The sequence below is a fragment of the Clarias gariepinus genome, chromosome 12 (genome assembly GCF_024256425.1).
Source record: "Clarias gariepinus isolate MV-2021 ecotype Netherlands chromosome 12, CGAR_prim_01v2, whole genome shotgun sequence".
Taxonomy (NCBI): domain Eukaryota; kingdom Metazoa; phylum Chordata; class Actinopteri; order Siluriformes; family Clariidae; genus Clarias; species Clarias gariepinus.
The window spans coordinates 8637874-8654050 of record NC_071111.1 but is presented as its reverse complement, the minus strand read 5'-3'; the positions used below and the strand labels follow the sequence as shown (position 1 = coordinate 8654050).

The following is a 16177-nucleotide window of genomic DNA, read 5'->3' as shown; positions in this document are numbered from 1 at the left end:
ACACACTTTTAAAATATGATGGTGTGTGGGTTTTCTTGTGTGTGTGTGTGTAAATAAAAAAAAAAATTTCCTGTTTATACCCCAAGCAGCTTCTAGGCATTTAAATTTTTCATCTGAGGAGCCAGTTTCAAAGCTCACACCCACGCCTGCACGTAAAGCCGAACGTGCATCAGAGAGCGAACGCGATGGAGGGGGCATTCTGTCATTTAATGAGCGTTTCGGGAGGCGATTTGTCACTAGTCCAATAGTCAAGTCTTTATGGTTTGTTTGACGAGTGTGTGTGTGTGTGTGTGTGTTTGTAAAATGCATTCGCAGGAGCCTTTATGCATCCAGCCATGTTAGTTGGTTTTGTTTGTCACCGTGTGTGCAGCGTAGCAACGACCACAGATTGCCCAGACAAATAGTCACTTAAAGTCCAGACTGTATTCTGGACTGGAGTGTTATTTTTTTTAAAGCTTTTACATGGCATGGCAGATGGTTGATTATCCCTGCTTTTTTTTTTTTTCCCCTCCAGAGCTTCATCGGCAAATGGTTGTTTATACATGTCACCATGGCAGCTTCAACCCTGATGCATAATCTCGCTCTGGGATTTTATCGATGCCATGAACTGACTGCCTGCTTCACGTCTGAAAAGCTGGCCTCCCAGGAACTCCTTTAACTCTTGAATCACAAAGCATTTCTATCTGGTTTTAGCATGATATGTTTTATAGCTACATGTTTATATATATATATATATATATATATCATTAAGTTTTTTGGATATACAGTACGTGACATATCCGAGCACCCAAAAGTACAGTTTGACCTCTGACACCTCCCTTATCGACACACGCCAACAGGACTTGCATGTAAATAGTTTTGTTTTTTTTGTGTTTTTTTTTTATTGGCCAGCGTTACATTTCCAGCAGAGATCTGTGCTGTTTGAGATTTATGGGTTAATAGCCCAAACATGTTGAAATGTTATGGAGCGAGGTCAGGACTATACGGGGATGTGGCAATAACTCCGTTACGTGGAAGTGGTATTTGTGTTGTGTGTACAGTTTCCACAGACAGATGCGTCTCTTCTGCAGGTTGGCAATAAGTTATCTGTCGATTTTTTTTTAAGGATCAGGCGTAACACTCACTGAATGTTCACGGAAACGACTGCCGTGGGCTCCGAGCCACCTCGGCCATTCATGGACGTACGACCACCATACATCAGCATACTGTACACCGTAACTTTCAGTCGGTTTTACAATTTCATCAAAAGTCCTGGTTTGACTTGAACAACACTTGTATACTTATTTTAATAAATTATGCAAGGTTAGACTATAATCAATTCCCGTGGCTGGCCATGCAGCGTGTCAGTTCCAGCTAGCCGTACATATTGTAACCAAGAATAAGCAAGTTCTTTGAATTTACAGGATATTTTAATTCTCATTAATAAATTGGCTAAACAAACTTGGACAGGTAATAAACATTTATTTTAGCTTGATATGGCATTAAACAATTTAATAAAAAAATTAAAAAGTTTTATTAGTAAAAAAAAAAATCACAATTTTTTTTAAAGCAACTTTGTTTTTTGATGAGTATATATTTAACCTGATATTTCCACTGTATAAGTATCAATGCTCAGTAGTTTTTCCACTCATGGCCACTACACAATTAAAAGGTAACTGAATCAGTGGAATTAAACTCATTTTTACGTTAATAAATTTATAAACAATGTTATCATTCCAAGGTCTCGATTTCTGTTTGTAAATGTAACGCTGATGAAAATGACGCAATTCTCTATAAAAGCTGTTACTGTACGTACTATGGTGTTAGTTTGAATGTCCGAGTCATTTATTTATTTTTTGATGCTTCAGAAGCATCTATTCAGCATGTTGGCCTGAAAAAGAGCTGCTGCTGGAATCAGACGGAGAGACGAGACGCGAGGGGGAAATAAACAGCGGAAGGTTGAAGGCAGTGTGTGGATGATGACTTTTGTGTAAACAGCTTCATCTTCCCCGCGGCCGCCGAGAGAGAGGGCTTATCAATTTATTTGTTTGTGTGTGAGAGGCAGCGAGTGTGTGTCCATTCATCTTGCGGTGATAAGAGAAACAACTCCGTCATGAAATGACATCTCGTAGATCAGCCAACAGAACATGCTGATGGTTTTGTAAAGCTGAAGCACAAAGGTGATCGATTGTATCTTCCTGCACTGCTTCACTGAATAACACATTAATTCTCTCTCTCTCTCTCTCTCTCTCTCTCTCTCTCTCTCTGTGTTTTAGAGGCGCGTTCTCAGAGGTCGTCCTGGCTCAGGAGAGGGCCACAGGGAAGATGTTTGCCGTTAAGTGCATCCCTAAAAAAGCCTTGAAGGGGAAGGAGAGCAGCATTGAGAATGAGATCGCTGTGCTACGCAGGTAAGTGTCACACCGGGTTAGCGCGGTTAACACTGATGTGAGATGACTTTCCAGAGGTTTTAGCTCTCCTCAGGTTTAGCCACTGAAACTACAGCTTTTGCATCCAGCTCTGAGGAAGGTCTGTTGTGTTGCTTTGTTCAAATCAATGTAGGAAGGTCACAGACATGTAGGTTTATTGACTAATAGAGTATAAATATTTTGTGTAACTTATGCCACATATAAATTATGTATTATGTTAAGGTGATAGGGTTATATAGTATATGGGCAAATTCGGCCAAACCTGGTAATTATCGAATTCAGGCACCTGATTGAAACCCACCCACTGACCATCCAACTCCAACATGACTGAGCCCCAGTGCACAAAGCATGCACTATAAAAACATGGTTGGATTAACTCAGTGTGGAAGAACTTGACTGGCCCCAACACAGAGCCCTGACTCTCACAGATCTCCATTGAGCACCTTTGGGATGAACTGGAACGGAGATTGCGATCCAGGCCTTCTCATCCAACATCAGTGTCTGACCTTTTAAATGCTCTACAGAACGAATGAGCACGAATTCCCACAGAAAGATGGAAGATTTTGAATAAGAGTGGAAACTGTTATAACTGCAAAATGGGAACCAACTCCATATTCAAATGTATGTATTTGGATAGTGTATATTGCATTGGGGGAAGTATGTACTGTATATATGGTAACACAGTACCGTGCAAAAGTGTTTAGCTCCTCTGTTTCTTCATACGCAAATTTCATTAAACAGAACTGTGACAGGCTGCAAAGTACACTACAGTACATAAAGATATTAATCACTTTAATAACGGGTTGTTTAAGTAACGACCTCAGCAGCAACCTCATTTCCCCTCTCGTCTGTTCCAACCCCTTACAGTATCATTCAGCATCTCCTGTACACTAATCACCGGCCTGATCATCTGTCGTCATCTCCACCTGTTGTCATGCCTTAAGTTGTATGCTTGAATGATTTAAAAATCACTGGACTGAAAAAGAGAGACAATTAAATGCTTCAGGAAGCCTGGAGAACTATTCTTCAAGGCTACATTAAAAATACAAGAAAGTCTGGCTGTTTGGAAGCAAAAATATGAAGAAATGTCAGGCTCAAGGCTTTTGCACAGTACTGTGCGTGTATAAAATGTATAAATATATAATGTGTAATTTCAGGTGTAATCAGAATTGCATTAAAATGTAATTAACTGAATCGATCAGGAGAATCATTCAGCCAGAGTGCGTTCACTCGGATCACAATGCAAACAGAACGTCATGTGCCGAATGGAACAAATACACACACTGTGACTAGCCAAAAGATGACATTAACAGGATTCAGACTCACGATCTCCCAACAGTAGAGCGAAGATTTTTTTTGCTGCGCCACTTGGGATAACAAAATCCCAAGACATTTATATAAAACAGTATTTAAGTAGGATTGGTGCTTTTCTTCTAGTACCGTAACGAGCCAGCACGAAAAGCCGCACGCCAAACACCACAATAAACAACATGGAACATTGTGTAGGCTGGAAGATTTGTAGACCAAATGCTGAGTCCCTGTAGATCCTGAGCAACATGACATCCAAGTGCCACTATGGAGGATTTTTATACTTTTTTTATTTACTTGGGAGTGAAATGTACAGTATGTAGTGCACACGTAGGTGAAGGTGTGTTAGTGGGTGGAGACATGCACATGATTTATGATGTTCCTGATGAAAGCTCATCAAACAAGACTTCATGAGGGGTTTGATGTAGAGTCGATGCTGTCACTGCACTCGTGTCCCGGAGACAGATGATGTCCTTTGTCCTTCGTCCCTGTTGCCCATCATTCATATCATAGCAACGGGATGGGTGATGGATAGATGATGGGCATCTCCCCAGCAACACCATAGGCCCGTAATTAAAGACAAGCAGTGAGGAAACACATCTTTTGCATGCAGTTGTGTTGGATTTCTGCTTACGACTATAATAACTGTGTACACATCTCATAATCGTTACATTTTCTTTTTATTTGACCTTAAAATGTGTTGACTAACAATGTTTTGCATCATATTTTTCCATAGAAATTACTCGTCCCTTAACTTATGTCACAAGAGGGCACAGTTACAGTTGCGTTGTATCTCTTTCTTCTTTTTCCGTGTCCTTTTGGAATGAATTGTACTGCTAGAACTGTTTAAACAAAACCTAAACTACGATTTTTTTTTCTTTTACCAGTAATTGATTTATTTATCTATTATTGATAGATAGGGACGCATCACATTCTGGATCTTTATGGCTGTTGGATTAAACCCTGTAGTGACACTTGTATCTGTTCGTTGATGATCCTGGTGGTCTCTTTCATCTGATTAACAAATAGCTGGACGGCTAAGACATAATTCAGGGCAGGAGATGGTCAGATGGTCAGAAATCAGTTCAGACAGTTCCTGCCATGTAATGGTTCATCTTAAGATTTTTGTACATTCAGTAAAAACCCTACCTCAAGTTTAGCATTTTGATATTTTCTTGTCTGTGTTGGTGATGAGCTCTGGGTTAGTATAATACGCTCTCGTGGTGCTGGATGGCAGGAGCGGGTCACAGCACCCAGTCAGCCATTTGATCACGACGCTAAACAATCGATACTTTGCAGTCTACTGTGTTGCCAGTCTAAAAACATGAGATATTCTACAATCAATTATAAAACAGTTCTATCTTTTCCAGACTGTATGCCAATCCTAGTGCTCTGAAAATGTATAAGGTAGGCTAGGATAAGCTGTGAAGTTCAGTAGGTTAGGTGTACATGCAAATTGATTTATGATATTTTTAACTCACCTATCAGAGGTCAAGGAGCACCCGTAATTATACACATGCAAAGTCATGAATATGGGTCAAAATAACCAGCGTTTAAATAAAAATATATCCAATTAAATTTAATGGGTGTTCAAGTCAAACAGGGACTTTTGATGAACTTTCTAGTGAATGAAAGGCGTAAAATTGATTAACATTTACAGAGAACTTCAAGCACAGTATGATGAGTTTCTTGGCCGCAGTAAAACATCTTAAAGAAGGCCATATGTCTGTGAATAACCATTCCAGCTGATATTGCTCACAGCCCACTGCAGTCGAACATTCAACGCCTGATCCTTAAAAATTAACAGATAACTTGTAGCCAAATTGCACCAAGGAGTTCCTGGGAGGCCAGTGTGTCAGATGTAAAGCAGCCAGTCTGATCTTGCCTCCAGCGTACTGAGAAAACTTCCTACCTTGATGGTATCCAAGCACTAGTGAAACACTGGGATAAGTGCATTAGTGTAGCAGATTACATAACACAAATCAAAAGTCCTGGTTTGACTTGAACGCAGCTTGTGTGAATAAAGAATGTGGATATGTATGAATTTAAACGTTGATCTTGATCAGTGTTAAGCCGGGAACACCGACCCGTCCTCGGTATCCGCCTAGCGAACAGCTCCCCTCGTTATACAGCGATGGTGGACTCAGGTGTGTGAACACTAATCACTTCTGTATCCCAAGACCTAATTAATCCGCTCTCTGTCCTTGCGTGTTTAGGCTATTTGTCTCCCGCTCGTCCTTTAATCCGACTTTTTCCATGATGACTCCTAACCGCCGAGTCATGTACTGTATTCACACACACACACGCAGCCACAGGTGTCGAGTTTATTTGAGACGTGGCTGAGCTTTTCAGAGCCTGGAGACAACACAACAATATCCTGGAAGACTTGCAGTTTACTTTATGTCATGATCTCTCTTTTTGAAATCGTTTCTTTTGTTTCTCACGAAGAAAGCGTGTCTGTCTGTATGTCTGTCTGTCTTTTTATTGCTTTCTTCATCTCCCCCTCTCTGTCTATTCTCTCTATAATTAAAGGAAAGGCTTTCAGAAGAACCAGATGAGTCACACTGCGGTTTTGTGCCCACTCTTTCTTAAGGGAGGGAGAGAGATGTGGAGAAAGAAGAGAGGCTGGAACTAAATGAGTTTTGGACCAAACCTTTAAAGTCGAGTACTTCTGTGATTAGTTTCGGGCAACGCGAGAAAGAGAGGGGACGCCTAAAGCTGCCGCTGATGTTGGTTTCTGATTAACAGCGTAGGAGCGATGGCTGTTCGTTCAGATGTTGGTTGACCGTCTCTTGATGTACCCATGTACTTATTTCTCCATGTATCACGCTGGGTGTTTGTTTATTATTTCTCAACTGAAGCACTGGCTTCTCAAGTTGCTCAAACAGCACACACACACACACTGTATCCATAACAACAGTGCCCCCGCTTCGGTCGGTCTTCGATCAGCTCATTAGCTCGTTTATGTATCTAGACTCTCTGCTGTGACACAGAAAGGAAAAGCCAGTGGCTGGAGATTATAAAAGGCTGGGTGATACTACGTCCATAATGGTGTCACAACACAGACGGAAGGTCTGACAAACCGGGGCCCTACTATTCACCACCACAACTATTTTAATGAGAGATGGGGGAGAAAATCAATTCAGGTATGAATCACGATTCTTTTATGCGCTGATTTATTCTCCAAAAATCGATTTTTTTATTTTTAGAGATGCACCAGTCGATCAGCGAGTGACTGGAATTGCCTGTTTTCAGCTTGATCAGACATGACCCATCACCTCGGATATAACCGATTCTGTCTGATCCATTTTGTGTGCTGCAACAGAAACGCATTTTTATGCCGTTACATTATTAAAAGTTGTGCGTCCCTTTAAAAAGCCTCAGATCTCCAAACTCTTTAAGCGAATTAGCCTCAAAACACACCGTTACACCGGTCTCAAATGGTGCTATTCCTTTATAATCCTACAGGTGGCGCTCTCTAAACTCCCGTGTGGTAGGAGTGGATTATTTGTTTGGAAATAATAATCCCGAGATCCGTGCGGCTCATTAAAAATGTAGCTTTTTGTTTCATTTAATTTAAAGTTAAAGGTAAAAGTCTTGTATTTAAAGTTAGTTTGTATTGTTTAAATGCTGCGCTTTGTTTTTAAATGAGAAAACTAGTGTTATAAGGAACATTTAATTACTCATGCTCAATTCAGGTGTGAAGCTGCTGAATAAAGCGAAGGTATAAAAATTTGAGTTATGACCATTTTATTTATTTTTTAAGGTTTAAGGTCTTAAAATTGTAACAAAATCTCGGGGAAAATTATATCGAATCAGGATATTTATAAAATCCCAATACTTGCAGAATGTATCGGTTCGTCACTGGTGATTCCCATCCGGACTTTTAATAGGTTTTACCCCAAACGTGGAGTTTAATAAATAATCCAGTGTAGTCAAGATCAGATTTCGTTGCAATGGCACCTGTCAAGGGGTGTGAGATATATTTGGCAAGGGAGCAGCCAGTTGATGAGTCAAAGTTGATGTGTTAATGCAGGAAAAATGGGCAAGCAGATGATCTTGGACAATGCACAAATCATGATGGGGAAATTCCTGGATCAGAGGAATTCCAAAACATCAGGTCCAGTGGCGTGTTCCTGGGATGCAATGGAGTTATTAGTAGCTACTGAAAGTAGTCAAAAGAAGAAAAAATTACGACACCCCTGCTCGTTGATGAGCCCTCTCAGTCATGGGCACCCAAGGCTCATCAATGAGCAGAAGAGTGAAGCTGATCACAGAGAAGAGGAACTACTGTAGCACAAATTGGTGGAAAATTTCAACTCAGAAAAATGTCAGAACACGCAGCTGGAGACCAATCAGGGTGAGCATGCTGACCTACGTCCACCTCAGAGCAATGGAAGTAGGAGGTCTGGTCTGATGAATCACATTTTCTTCTACATCATATGGATGGCTAGGTGTGTGTGGGAACGTCACTAACCTGGGGAGGAAATAGCACCAGGATGTATTAGCGGAGGCAGTGTGATGCTCAGGTCAATGTTCCTTTGGAAATCTGTGGGTTCTGCTGTTCATGTAGAACTACCTAAACATATTGCATACCAAAGACACACCTTCATGGAGAAGGAATTCCATAATTAGACGTCTGTCAGCAGGATAACGTTCCTCGACACCTTGCACACATTGTTCAGTTTGAAGAACGTGACAAAGAGCTGGAAATGTTGGCTTGGCTTCCACGTTCTTCAGATCTCAATGTGATTGATCATCTGCGTTACATTCTGGAAAGACAAGTCAGATCTACTAAGGTCCCACCTCGCAACATCGAGGACGGCTTAGTGCCAGATACGAGACACACCTTCAGAGGTCTTCAGAGTTGCTGATCTTTACATTACTGTATCCTTACTCGTACACGTCAGTCTAATGATATGAAATAGTGTGTGTGGTCTGTGAGCGTGTCTCTCGTTTTTGTTGTATTTAAAGACGAATCTAATATTCTGTGTTTTATTTTCCAGGATCAAGCATGAGAACATCGTAGCCCTGGAAGACATTTACGAAAGCTCTGATCATCTGTACCTCATAATGCAGCTGTGAGTACACACATCAAATAACAAAAACAGCACGTAAAACAAAGTGACACGCTCAATCCAAAGAGCTTATTTAAACATTATTTGTAGTTTGAAAAAAGGAAAGAAAAAAAGAGATGACCCGTGCTTTTTCTCTGGGGAAGAAAACCTCCACGTCACTGGGTTATGAGCTCGAAATGTCACTGCACTAACTCACAGTAGCACTTAGCAATTTAATGTCATCGTTCACTGCGCGCTGTGTGTCATGTTCCAGCTCTCCCCCGCATCTCACACACACACACACACAAACACACACAGCATCAGAGTGGGTTGTGGGGGAGTGTGACCTTTACCTGAGTGTAACGGAGGATCAGAAGGCTGACGTGGGCAGAAAGACACAAAGAGATCAGAGGAGCAGCAAACAAACTGATCTGCACTCAGAACCTCTCCTCATGGTGTGTGTGTGTGTGCGTGAGTGCAAGAGTCAGTCTGTGTGTGTGCATGCGTGTGAGTCTGAGTGAGTGTGTGCGCGAGTCTAAATGTGTGTCAAGCATGTGTGCGAGTCTTAGAGTGTCCAAGCGTGTGCGAGAGTCCGTGCGTGCGCGAGTGTCCGTGCGTGCGCGAGTGTCCGTGCGTGCGCGAGTGTCCGTGCGTGCGCGAGTGTCCGTGCGTGCGCGAGTGTCCGTGCGTGCGCGAGTGTCCGTGCGTGCGCGAGTGCGAGTGTCCAAGCGTGCGCGAGTGCGAGTGTCCAAGCGTGCGCGAGTGCGAGTGTCCAAGCGTGCGCGAGTGCGAGTGTCCAAGCGTGCGCGAGTGCGAGTGTCCAAGCGTGCGCGAGTGCGAGTGTCCAAGCGTGCGCGAGTGCGAGTGTCCAAGCGTGTGCGAGTGTCCAAGCGTGCGCGAGTGCGAGTGTCCAAGCGTGCGCGAGTGCGAGTGTCCAAGCGAGTGCGCGTGTCCAAGCGTGCGCGAGTCCGTGCGAGTGTCCGAGAGTCAGTGCGAGTGTGTGTGAATCAGTAAATATGTGCATATACTGTATGTGAGTGAGAATGTCTGAGTGTGTGAGAGTTTATGCGAGTACAGTTGTTAGTAGAACTACAGTGCCTTGCAAAAGTATTCATACCCCTTGAACAACTTCACATTTTGTCACGTTACAAGCGTATTCAACGTGAACGTGTTCTATTGGGGTTTTAACACAAAGTGGTATATACCTGCGAGGTGGAAGGAAAATGATAAATGGTGCCCAAAATGTGTTTACTAATAAAACTCTGAAAGATGTGGGGTACATTTGTATTCAGCCCCCTTTACTCAGACCCCCCTAACGTAAATCCAGTGGAACTGCCTCCACAAGTCATCTAGTTAGTACATCGAGTCCACCTGTGTGTAATTTAATCTCAGGATAAATACAGCTGTTCTGTGAAGCGAAAAACTAACATTGTGCATGGTGGTGGTAGCATGGGCCAGGCAAGCTGGTCAGAGTTGTTGGGAAGATGGATGGAGAATCTGGGGCAAGACTTTTTTTTTTCTCTCTACCCAATATGACTGAGAAGAACGGGCTGAAGCTTCTCTCTGTAGATGTATAAAGCTGGTAGAGACGTACAGTGAAAGGTTCTACAAAGTACTGACACGATCGTGTGGCACTTTGTGTCGGTCTGTCACATAACACCCATTCGCGTTTGTGGTTGTAACGTGACAAAGTGATGGAAAGTTCAAGGGTATAAATACTTTTGCAAGGCACTATAGAGGTGTATACAAGCCTGAGTGTCTATGTGCAAGTGTGTGTGAGTGTTGGTGCATGGAGCGGATCAGGACAAATGTGTGTGAGCAGGGAAGAGAGGAATTGTGTGCTTGTGTTTGTGAGTGTGTGAGAGCGAGTCTGTATGTGTGTGTGTGTGTGTGTGTGTGTGGTGGGGGGTGATACAGCGCATTTGCACACAAATGTCAAAGTGTGTGTGTGTGTGTGATGGAAATGAAAGCATAATGATGTTAAGAGAAGAAAGGAAATCAGTGTGTGATGAAAAGCATCATCTCAGGTAAAGCAGAGGCACAAAGAGCTGTGATTGTCACCACAGATGTTTGTGTGCGTGTGCGAGACTTGTGTAGAGAGTGTGTGTGTGTGTGTGTGTGTGTGTAGCGTGTGGTGGTGTTCTGCAGACACAGGATGCTTCCAGCAGCAGGTGTTGTGCTCGTCTCTGAGGCAGCAGTGTGCTGGAGCTGGGTTTGCAGCGCTGCAACATCAACACACTTAGTGAGTGTGTAAAAAAAAAAAAAAAGGATACGTCATTTATTACATTTATTATTTATTAAATAGTAATGCAAAAAATAGCTAAAAAAAGTTCTGGTCTTTAAGGCTCGGTGCTCTGAAAAAAAGTGCCATGTTTGTGGGCCTCCGAGTGATAAAGTGCTCGCCCTACCTTCTGGGGATCGCTGGTTCGATTCCCGGGTGATGCTGTAACCTCTCGCAGCCGGAGGTCTAGAGAGAGCTGATTGGCCGAGCTCTTTCAGAGTGGAGGGATGAGAGGTACTTTGTGCTCCCACATTAACCACGGCTCTACAGCCAATCAGGGGCGTCTGTGAGCTCGCGCACGCGGAATGAGCGGCTAGCGCTTTCCTCCAAATGTGTTACTTTGCCCCTAATGGTGCGTGAGCGAGCAGTTCGAAAAGATGCGGTCGGCTAACGTCACACGGTTCGGAGGAAACAGGTGATAGTCTTCGCCCTCCCCGCTGAGTGGTAGTAGTAGCCTTAATGTGGGCGCCCCCTAGTGACGGGGAGGAATTGGCTAAGACCAATATTGGGGAGAAAATTGGGGGAAAAAAATAGAGAGAGCTGATTGGCCGAGCAATCAATACTACATTTATTAACAATACTAAATAATATTGTGTTAAATATGGTTTGTTGTATGTAGTATACCACTTTTGTGCTGGTGGGTAACGCCGACCCCTTCCACTGGCTACCACTGCACATACATTTCACAGCTGTGGGAAACACTGTGGTGGTATAGAGGATGTGGAAATTCATTCAAATTTATCCATTCAAAGGTTTTACTGGGGCCAGACATACAGTAAACACACTATGCACAGTTATTTCACTAATAAGTACACAGTATGTGGATATTAGTATCAGGGGGTCCTGGTACTCATCCCTCATGGACGCCGAGGGCGAATCCAGCACAAACTGCTTCATCTTCTGCGCTTCGTAGGAAAATCGCTTCTTTTTACTTCAACGTTTCTGCAGTTGGTGAAAAAATATTTATACACCAAGACATTTCTTACATGGAAAAAAAAAATCAAAAGCACAAGTTTCAGTTTATTATCTAATTTGTCTCAAGCAGATAATAAACATTAGTTTCGAAGCGAACCGGAAATCATAAATCGAAACAATAAAAACTGAATCGACTCGACGGTCGATACCATTCACAGCTCTAGTAACAATGGAAAGTGACTTCAGTGTCGTTTTCGAGGCTGTCCACTAAACTTGTCTTTCCTTTTCTGGTTTTGTTCCCTGCAATGCTTTTGCTTACTGGTTAATTATCAGCCTGATCGCTAACAAGCTTCTTAAAGAAGGTGATTGAGGTCTCATTCTGGTGACTGATAGAGGGGAGTGAGAGAGAGCAGGACAGAGAAGTGAGGAGAATGTAGAGGAGAGTGAGAGGAGAGAGAGCAGGACAGAGGAGTGAGGAGAGTGTAGAGGAGAGTGTAGAGGAGAGTGAGACAAAGGGAGTGAGGAGAGTGTAGAGGAGAGTGAGAGGAGAGTGGGACAGAGGAGTGAGGAGAGTGTAGAGGAGAGAGAGAGCAGGACAGAGGAGTGAGGAGAGTGTAGAGGAGAGAGAGGGCAGGACAGAGGAGTGAGGAGAGTGTAGAGGAGAGTGACAGAAGAGAGTGTAGAGGACAGCAGGACAGGAGTGAGAAGAGTGAGAGAAGAGAGTGTAAAGGAGAGTGAGAGAGAAGTAAGGAGAGTGTAGAGGAGAGTGACAGAAGAGGGTGTAGAGGACAGTGAGAGCGGGACAGAGGAGTTAGGAGAGTGAGAGAAGAGAGTGTAGAGGAGAGCAGGACAGAGGAGTGAGGAGAGTGAGAGAAGAGAGTGAGAGAAGAGAGTGTAGAGGAGAGTGTAGAGGAGAGTGTAGAGGAGAGTGTAGAGGAGAGTGGGACAAAGGGAGTGAGGAGAGTGTAGAGGAGAGTGAGAGAGCAGGACAGAGGAGTGAGGAGAGTGTAGAGGAGAGAGAGAGCAGAGGAGAGTGACAGAAAAGAGTGTAGAGGACAGTGAGAGAAGAGAGTGTAGAGGAGAGCAGGACAGGAGTGAGGAGAGTGAGAGAAGAGAGTGTAAAAAAAGGTGAGAGAGCGGGACAGAGAAGTAGGAGAGTGTAGAGGAGAGTGTAGAGAAGAGTGACAAGAGAGTGTAGAGGACAGTGAGAGCAGGACAGAGGAGTGAGGAGAGTGTAAAGGAGAGTGAGAGAGCGGGACAGAGAAGTAAGGAGAGTGTAAAGTGAGAGAAGAGAGTGTAGAGGAGAGCAGGACAGAGGAGTGAGGAGAGTGAGAGAAGAAAGTGTAAAGGAGAGTGAGAGAGCGGGACAGAGGAGTGAGGAGAGTGTAGAGGAGAGTGGGAGAGGAGAGTGTAGAGAGGAGAGAGAGCAGGACAGAGGAGTGAGGAGAGTGTAGAGGAGAGTGACAGAAGACAGTGAGAGAGCGGGACAGAGGAGTGAGGAGAGTGTAGAGGAGAGTGAGAGAAGAGAGTGTAGAGGAGAGAGCAGGACAGAGGAGTGAGGAGAGTGAGAGAAGAGAGTGTAAAGGAGAGTGAGAGAGCGGGACAGAGATGTAAGGAGAGTGTAGAGGAGAGTAAGAGAGCGGGACAGAGGAGTGAGGAGAGTGAGAGAGCGTGACAGAGAAGTAAGGAGAGTGTAGAGGAGAGAGAGAGCAGGACAGGAGTGAGGAGAGTGTAGAGGAGAGAGTGTAGAGGAGAGTGAGAGAGCAGGACAGCCCCTGAGAGAGTGTAGAGGAGGGAGCAGGACAGAGGAGTGAGGAGAGTGTAAAGGAGAGTGAGAGAATAGAGTGTAGAGGAGTGTGAAAGGAGTGAGGAGAGAGAGAGCGGGACAGAGAAGTAAGGAGAGAGTGTAGAGGAGAGAGAGAGCAGGACAGAGGAGAGTGAGAGAAGAAAGTGTAGAGGAGAGCAGGACAGAGGAGTGAGGAGAGAGAGAAGAAAGTGTAAAGGAGACAGAGAAGTAAGGAGAGTGTAGAGGAGAGTGCAGAGGAGACTGAGGAGAGAGGAGAGTGTAGAGGAGAGAGAGAGCAGGACAGAGGAGTGAGGAGAGTGTAGAGGAGAGTGAGAGAAGAGAGTGTAGAGGAGAGAGCAGGACAGAGAAATGAGGAGATTGAGAGAAGAGTGACAGAAGAGAGTGTAGAGGACAGTGAGAGAGCGTAGAGGAGACTAAGGAGAGAGTGCTGAGGAGAGGAGAGAGTGTAGAGGAGAGTGAGAGAGCGGGACAGAGGAGTGAGAGTGTAGAGGAGAGAGCAGGACAGAGGATTGAGGAGAGTAAGAAAAGAGAGTGTAAAGGAGAGTGAGAGAGCCTGACAGAGAAGTAAGGAGAGTGTAGAGGAGAGTGTAGAGGAGAGAGAGAGCAGGACAGGAGTGAGGAGAGTGTAGAGGAGAGTAAGAGAGCAGGACAGCCCCTGAGAGAATGTAGAGGAGAGAGCAGGACAGAGGAGTGAGGAGAGTGTAAAGGAGAGTGAGAGAATAGAGTGTAGAGGAGTGTGAAAGGAGTGAGGAGAGAGAGCGGGACAGAGAAGTGAGGAGAGAGTGTAGAGGAGAGAGAGAGCAGGACAGAGGAGTGAGGAGAGTGTAGAGGAGAGTGAGAGGAGAGAGCAGGACAGAGGAGTGAGGAGAGTGTAGAGGAGAAAGCAGGACAGAGGAGTGAGGAGAGTGTAGAGGAGAGTGAGAGAAGAGTGTATAGGCGAGTGAGAGAAGAGTGTAGATAAGAGTGAGAGAGGAGAGAGTGAGGGGAGAGTGTAGAGGAGAGAGAGCAGTGTGAGAGCACAGGTCAGGTCACTGAGCCGGACACACTGACGCAGGAGAGCCGTGTAACCCTGGTGATGGCTGCCAGATTGTCCCCATCATTACACCACTCTAATCTGTGTGTGTGTGTGTGTGTGTGTGTGTGTGTGTGTGTGTGTGTGTGTGTGTGTGTGTGTATGTGAGAGAATATTATCGCTCACGGTCTCCTTTCTTTCTCTTTTTTCTTCCTTCTTACTCGCTGTTTTCCTCTTTCGTGTTTTCTCTTTCTCCCCCCCCTTTCTCATACACACACCACTGTAGCCAGCCAGTAGGAGCCCAGTCTCTCTCTCTGTGTTAGATGTAGGTGTGTTTGCTCTCTCTCTCTCTCCCTCTCGTGCTGTTCTCATGTGCTCGGGTGATTAGTTCTCTCCACCAGCAGCTCTGACAGTTTCCCCTGTGAGGTTTCTGTACTGTACGTAGTGACTGGTCCAGTACGATGTGTCTCACACACTCCAGCGTGTACAGTAGCTGATGTGATGAGGGAAGGAGTCTCCAGTGTCAGTGCCGTCTCACAGTTTTCTGCCTCTACATGAGGAGAGAGCCTTTTCTCACGTGCATGTACATGAAAAAATGGTGTGTGTGTGTGTGTGAGAACAGAAAAGGGGTATGAAATAATCCCAGCCTAAGAGCCTAAGAACAGAGGCGGCCGTGCAGAGAGATAAAGCCAGTTCAGTTCTGTCTGTTGTCCTCCAGTTCACAATCTCATCAGTGTTAATCTGATCACAGCCAGGGACGAGCTCACCTCTCCTCTGTTCATCACCTGCAGAGAGAGAGAGTGTGTGAGAGAGAGTGTGTGAGAGAGAGTGTGTGAGAGAGAGAGTGTGAGAGAGAGAGTGTGTGTGTGGGACAGAAAAAGCAAGAAAGAGTGTGAGTACATTAGAAGTGTATGCATGCACACGTGTGTGTGTGTGAGAGAGAGATAGATTAGTGAAAGGGTCAGGGACAGTCCTCCAAACCCATGACTATAGGATTGTGCCATGTGATTATCTCACACACACACACACACACACACACAGAAGACACAAAAGCTAAATCTATACCGCCTAAAATTGCATGTGTGTCTAACAGGGGGAGAACCAGCAGAGATAATGTACTTTATGATGTGTTGCATCTGTTTAGTTTATAGTGAAGTTCTTGCGCCCTCTGGTGGCCGGTTTTGTATAGACCTGTACATTATTCCCAGCTTTGTGTTTCTCATAATAAACACTTTACTGCATCTAATCACATTAAAGCATCGAGTTCAGCATTAACACACTGCAGACATGGAAGAGGTGTGTGTCTGATGTTGTCTAAAAAATATTGGCCCCCTTCATTCAGCCAAAGACCCACTTGGATGTGGATCAGTTACTACTGGACTTAAGTGTTGC

The 16177-nt window shown here is 44.4% G+C and overlaps 1 protein-coding gene across 1 annotated transcript in view; it reads left to right on the top strand.

Moving 5' to 3' along the window:
- The window catches only part of camk1da (calcium/calmodulin-dependent protein kinase 1Da), a 71763-nt gene that overhangs the window by 37942 nt on the left and 17644 nt on the right, over window positions 1-16177 (top strand). The window contains exons 2-3 of the mRNA XM_053508579.1: window positions 2256-2387; window positions 8720-8794. Of these exons, the coding sequence (XP_053364554.1) occupies window positions 2256-2387; window positions 8720-8794 (207 nt within the window). The remainder of the gene's footprint in view (window positions 1-2255; window positions 2388-8719; window positions 8795-16177) is intronic.